Raw genomic sequence first — 6,558 nt, 5'->3', positions numbered from 1 at the left:
TTTGATGCAGAACTTTTAAAGGTAAATGTTAGTGGATCACCGGAGCTGTATTAGATTAACATCTACACATGCTTATTGTAGTTGTAAGTGCACTGTCTTGCAGCCTGTAGCACCATCCTTGATGGAGCATATGTGTGGGCTGGACCTGTATTTTTCAGGAAAGGAGTGAGCAGAGGGTATAGTTGTCGATTCTTGTTCTGTTTTCTGTGACTATCTGCCGAGCCCTCTCAGACTTTCAGTCACGCACGCTACTAAAGAGACCCGCTACCATGGAAACCAAACAATGGTGTAGCTGTATTAAAGTCTGAGTGGAAACAGTCCTGAGTAAATCTGATTTCGTCAGAAATTGGGAGAAATCCGGGAGAAATATGACCCCGGGAGGAAACCGGGAGAGGGCAATGAAATCCGGAGTCTCCCGCGAAAATCGGGAGGGTTGACAAGTATGGCGGTGACATTCAACAAAACACTCTGGTGCCACCATGTGGCCAACTGCAGTTATGACATCATCTAACTGAAGTAACGCCTCACACGGGTAAAAATGTTTTAATTAAAATATTTTCTGTAAACATTGGTGAGAAATTGAGACAAATAAGAATAAGCAAAAAGGGACGGATAGATGCTGGGTGGAGCACATTTTTTCCGTTTCCTGTTTACATTCAAAACATTTAAAATACATGATACATCATTGCTAATGCCAAGCTCTTGTAAACAAACAATTGCCATAACGCTGTCAAATCACTGTTTAAAACCCTAACCCACAATGATCTAAGGCTGTGTTTAAAATCTAAGTGCAGAGATACTGCGGAATAGATACTCAATCAGTATGTTCTGCATACTAGGTTAGCATTACCCAGCCATTATAGCAGTCTGCTACACTGTGGTAAACTCACGCAGTACGTACTCTCTGCGATACATGACTGCATCAATGATGGTGTTACTATGTTGTTTTTCTTTTTGCAGGATCGTTTCAGTCACACACCCCTTTAATGTCTTCTCCAATCCACCCGGTTTATGGCAGTATAGTATGGGAAATAAATTGATGCGACACAATGTCTTTGTCTGAACATTTTATTGGTTTCCAAAAAAATGAATAAAACAAAAATATAAAGTCATTTCCTCCAAAATAATTTCAATGTCAAGGACCTGGACAGCGAAAACTGAGGAGAATTCGACCAGGAGATGGGTGCTCACAGAAACACCTCACCCTCCCTGCTCCCCTGTCTAGGCTAGCGGAGGAGTCGGGAAGAAGCGGCTTTTAATATGAGACAAAGCGACGGGAGAACAGGAAAAAAGGGGAGATGAGGATCTGTCAAATCTTGAACAATAAAAACACCAAAACATCTTGTTGGGAATCTTAATCTTGGCAACTTGACTACTAATCTTTACACCTGAAGAGTGAGACAACACACCTAGAGTAATACAATTATTATTTTATTTTATTCATATTAAGTTAAATGTATATCCCTTATAATTGAAATTAACTTTAAGGGGCTGAACTCTCTGAAATAAGGCATCTGTAGTGCTGTAATCTGAGGGTCACAACTACACCTACACTCAGCCATCACAAAATGGGCGCTCTGAACATGGCTGCCATACAACAATATCATGAACGTTTATATAAGAGGGCAGAAGGAGGACCAGCATTTCACTTTCTCTCTGAATTTTCTTAATATAAACTCAGGCAAAAAAACAGAACAGGGCAATGTTTGAACAGAGATGCAGATACAGTATAATGGCAGCACAAAGATCACAAGGTATATAGCGGGCTAGCCAGTGTCTCGTGGTGTGTGTGTGTCCGTGTGTGTAGAAGAGCCAAAAAGCAGCGTTAAACAATGATATGTTCTGAAGGCTGTTTAGAGGGTGGAAGAAGGCAGGAGAGGGCGATCAATAGCAGGAGGGTGAGGGCAGGGAGAGGAATTGAGGGTCGGAATTGGCCATTTATGTGAAGGTAAGCCCCGCCTCGTTGTAGACTTTGAAGACCTTCTCGATGGCGTTGACGTAGGCGGCCGTCCTGATGTCCAGACCCAGGTTGTGCTTGCTTGCTGTACGCATGATTTGCTAGAAAGGCAGAGGAGGACATGTGTTATTATGATGGCTATCAGCAACAACCTCAGGGGGACTCTTGCTGACGGTAATTACCAGCACGGAAAACCGTTCCTTTAATTAAACACCCTCAGAACTAGGAAGTCACCTTGCACCTTTTATATTCTTAATTTCAAAAATAAGGTGAAACCTTGATTTATGGAAAAACTTGAGTTTTTGTACATTGTTCTAATTGGTCTAAAGTCTTTAAATCTGGTCGAAAAAAACTCTGGTCATGTATCAAGCAGTACAACTTTGACCACATGAAATACTTATAAATAATCAAAGTCAGGATTCTAAATGCCAACTTTGTGTTTATTAAATGTCTATTAGCCCAGCTTTATATAAGAACAATTCCTAGCAAACTACTTAATAATTTAACAGATATGAGAAAAGGATTGATTAACCAATTAAAAAGTTAATTTAAGGTTTTGTCAACGTTGACAGTTGCCTAGCTACTGTGGCCAGCAGTAGCAACAGTGTTTACTACAGGTCTGTTGGCGCTGACTCAAAGGATCTAACAGCCTCCTGACGCAAAATCAAACCATTTATTCATGATACAGGTATTTATTGAATATTTTACACAAAGACTACTGCTTTTGTGGAATTTGTGTGTGCATGACAAATTGAAACTTGAGCCGTTGTGTCGATTTGTTGGTTGCATGATATCTTCTTGGTAACCTAACGACTGTTTCTCTGTAATTATTGTTACAATAAACCACTCGAAACTTGAGCTGTTGTGTCTATTCTATTGGTTGCTTGATGTTTATTTGCATCCTTTACTCCTGTATCCGAGCTATCCTTGCAAAGTCATGAAAGTCTTGAAATTAGTCAAAGGCTTCGTGGGAAAGCCTGGATTATTTTCTATGTGAAACGTGAAGTTTTAGGGCAAAGTTGACCTTGAATATTTCATTTGCATGGTAAAAGAAAAGTGAAAGGAAACATGTAGGTCATGTTCTTGAAAGTATGTGAAACATTTCCCCAGTAGTTGTAGGAAATGTATTTGGTTTACAGTGAGATGAGGGACATGAACCACTGCACTAATGCAAGTGGCGTGTTTCATATCTGTTTATTATACTAGATAACATAGTGGCTCTGCANCTTTCAGCTGCGTGCGCTACTAAAGAGACGTGTTACCATGGAAACCAAACAGATTTACTCAGGTCTGTTTCCACTCGGACTTTAATACAGCTACACCATTGTTTGGTTTCCATGGTAACACGTCTCTTTAGTAGCGCACGCAGCTGAAAGTCTGACAGGGTGAGGCAGATAGTCACAGAAAACAGAACAAGAATCGACAACGACTCTGCTCACTCCTTTCCTGCCCACACATATGCTCCATCAAGGATGGTGCTATAGGCCGCAAGGCATTGCTCTTAGTACTACAATAAGCATGTTAATGTTAATCTAACAGTTCCGGCGATAAACTAGCACCCCGCCCCCCACCTCATTTTGCATTTTGAAATGCTCCCGATTTCTGAGGTCTCAAGGTTGGCAAGTATGGTCGCCGCACCTGATCAGTTCATGGTTGGTTGAAAAGTGGTATAACAATTATAAATGTTACTATTGGTGATATTCAATGAGTAAAAAGTGATTATCATAGCGATGCTGGACCATGATGTTATTTACCTGCTGTAACTTTTCACAGGGCTTTGGTAATGTGGGTCTTCACTACATGAGGTACCTGCACAGGTTTGGGGCCAAGTGTGGGCATCGGTGAGATTGATGGAGCCATCTACAACGCTGATGGCATCGACCCCAAAGCGCTGGAGGAATATAAACTGGTACCGCACAACTGCCTTCCCCTCACTTCTGTCTGCTTTATCCTTCTTGTCATCTCCTCCCTCTGTTTTCTCTTACTAAAATAATCAAGTCATTGTTTTTATCAGACTTATTTAATCAGTCAGATGATTTTCTTCTCCTGGAAATACACTTTTCCCCCAAACATTTTACCCAAACAGTCATATATTCAGGTGTCTGTCTCTTTACTTTCTGCAGCAAAATGGCACCATTGTGGGCTTCCCAGGAGCCAAACCCTATGAAGGGGGCATTTTGGAAGCCGACTGCCACATCCTGATCCCTGCCGCCGGAGAAAAGCAGCTCAACAACCAACCCGGAAAGGATACAAGGACCAACGGTAACCCCCTCTACTTTTTGACTTTACCCAAGGTGCTTTGCTTAAAGTTGGTGTTTGACTCCACACGAGTAAGGACAGGGAGACTTTGTTGCAGTCATGTAAAAGTGTGTGTTGTATTTCATGTCTTTTCAGATCATTGCTGAAGGTGCCAATGGTCCCACCACCCCAGATGCTGACAAGATCTTCCTGGAGAACAACGTCATGGTTATTCCTGTAAGCGCGCACACACAATTAAAATAAAATGTGCTCAAACCACACAAATCCAGCGCTGATGGAGCAGATGAACTGAATTTTTTTGTTGTTGAATTCTTAATGAATTACACCTAGGGATGTTTTTCCTTTTTAACTTTTGAATCTGGATTATTACTTAGTCATTATTATAGTCATTATTATTTGGTCATGAATATTTTGTGATACAGCAAAAAATACACTGTTATATTTGTATAATATATAAACCATAAAGGGGAAATGTAAAGAATAAGCAAGAGTCATATCAACAATAAACAAGCTTTTATTGTGTAAGCAACTGATTCTTCTAATAATTTCACAAAAGCATTTCATTTTCAGTTTATTACAGAGTACAAGACTGCTCCTCACCTCCTCCATGGCATGCAGCGTCATAACACTCAGAGGATACATTACCAATACACATAAAGCTTAGAAATCAGTTATTTATAATGATCCATCTTATTTTTTTGTTTCATTTTTTTGAGTGGGTTGGTTTACCTCCTCCTCAGGCTCATTTTCTAATCCTAAAGCATTTAATTTTGCTTCTAAGTCGTCTGTCAGGGCCTGTCGTTTCATTTCTTCAAAATCTTTCAGAAAACTCACCCTTAGGTCTTTGCCTTGTACCACAACTGTTACACTAGGATATAAAGTTATGGTACCGCCGTTCTTGATAGGTGACTTGAGTCTGATTTGTTGGTCTGTTTTAACTTCGTTAAATTCTGGGTACTTTTCCTTCATTGCAGCCAGCCATTCTCTTACACGTGTGCTATAGAAAGTAATGCCAAATGGTACATCATTTCTGTCATGATGGTAGACAATGTCTTTATTGCCATGCAGCGTCTTTTCTCTGTTCTTGTCTTTTTCGAAATCTCGAGGAATGGTAGCCATCTGAATTAAAACAAAGAGAAGAACAATTTGTATTGGCAAACTACCATACTACTGATAAATGGTACAGCCTGTACAGCACTCAGACTTGCTGTGTTATTGTACCTTGTATTTCTCTTGGTGTTATGATGCTCTGGACTTCTCAGCAGGATGGAGATACTCAGGTTCTACAGCTGCTTCCAGAAGCCACAACACAAACCTCAGAACAGGAGTTTTGTCACAACCTATCCACAATATATCAAGTCCACCTCCCCTGCTGTAATTTGACCTGTACGAAAATCTTTTAACGCGACAAATGTTTCAAGTTTAAACTCTTCATACTTTATTGGGGATACAACTTCTAGCCACTTGCCCCAAATGTATGGAACACGCAGCTAAATTGTAAAGCCGTCTGTATATGAAAGGTGCATTTAAAAAGTATTTTCATTCAAGTTGTTTCAGTTCATGCTGTGGTTGCTAAAACAAGCTTTTAAAAAATACTATCCTTTACATGTCTCTTAGCTATTACATCACTGGCAAGGCTTCTAATGTATCTTTTAATGCAAGATAAATTAGTTTTAAATATAAGTGTAACAAATCTAAATAGCAATTATGTCAACAGTAATTTAGTAGTAATTTAGTAGATATAGTCTTACTGGATCAGTGCTGGCTCAGGCGATGTCGACGATGTTGCTCTGTTATTTCGGCTTAAGCTGGTGTCAGCTGATGTGATCTCTCTCCAAGAGTAACGACGTCTGGGGCAACCTTTTTTTATACTCTCTCTTGATCACAAGCAGCCAATCATACAGTGGCTTTTTCACTTTCACTTGTGTAACTTGATGAACTGAACCATCAGGGTGTGTCAACCCTGGTATCTTTAATCGATTCAGTCTGTTATCGTGTCTTAGCAGGAAAGTTTGGAGAGGTAGTTTGGCAAGCAGGGGGGGCCCATCCCTGTCGTACCTACTGCTGACTTCCAGGCCAGAGTTGCTGTGAGTTGAGTTCGTTAACCTCAGATGACCAGATGTCAATTCCAGTTTATTACATAGGCAGTCAGTGGTAATTTTCAAGGTTACTTGTTAAACAGTGTTATCAACGCTATGCGTTTCCGGGTATAAACAATTTCTGATCTATAAAATTTTATGTTAAAAAATTTACTTCATAATCTTTCGACGTAACAAAAGTTTTGTATAATGCTTTTTTTGGAAACAAACCATAGCTATGAAGAAAAAATTTACACACACAAT

At 39.9% G+C, this 6,558-nt stretch overlaps 1 protein-coding gene and 1 long non-coding RNA gene across 2 annotated transcripts in view; one reads left to right on the top strand and one right to left on the bottom strand.

Moving 5' to 3' along the window:
* Positions 1-4,481, top strand: part of glud1b (glutamate dehydrogenase 1b) — a 17,775-nt gene extending 13,294 nt beyond the window's left edge. The window contains exons 8-9 of the mRNA XM_010777653.1: positions 4,081-4,216; positions 4,350-4,481. Of these exons, the coding sequence (XP_010775955.1) occupies positions 4,081-4,216; positions 4,350-4,459 (246 nt within the window). The 3' untranslated portion in view covers positions 4,460-4,481. The remainder of the gene's footprint in view (positions 1-4,080; positions 4,217-4,349) is intronic.
* Positions 4,482-4,712: 231 nt separating this feature from the next.
* Positions 4,713-6,077, bottom strand: LOC104951025 (uncharacterized). The gene is made up of 3 exons (XR_798980.1): positions 5,968-6,077; positions 5,438-5,505; positions 4,713-5,335 (listed from the first exon to the last, which is right to left on the bottom strand). It is a non-coding gene; the product is annotated as an uncharacterized lncRNA (long non-coding RNA).
* Between the last annotated feature and the right edge of the window lie 481 nt (positions 6,078-6,558).

Source organism: Notothenia coriiceps, unplaced genomic scaffold (assembly GCF_000735185.1).
Source record: "Notothenia coriiceps isolate Sejong01 unplaced genomic scaffold, NC01 NC01_scaffold00018425, whole genome shotgun sequence".
Lineage (NCBI taxonomy): Eukaryota > Metazoa > Chordata > Actinopteri > Perciformes > Nototheniidae > Notothenia > Notothenia coriiceps.
The sequence above is the reverse complement of the archived record's forward strand: the minus strand, read 5'-3'. Positions and strand labels throughout refer to the sequence as shown.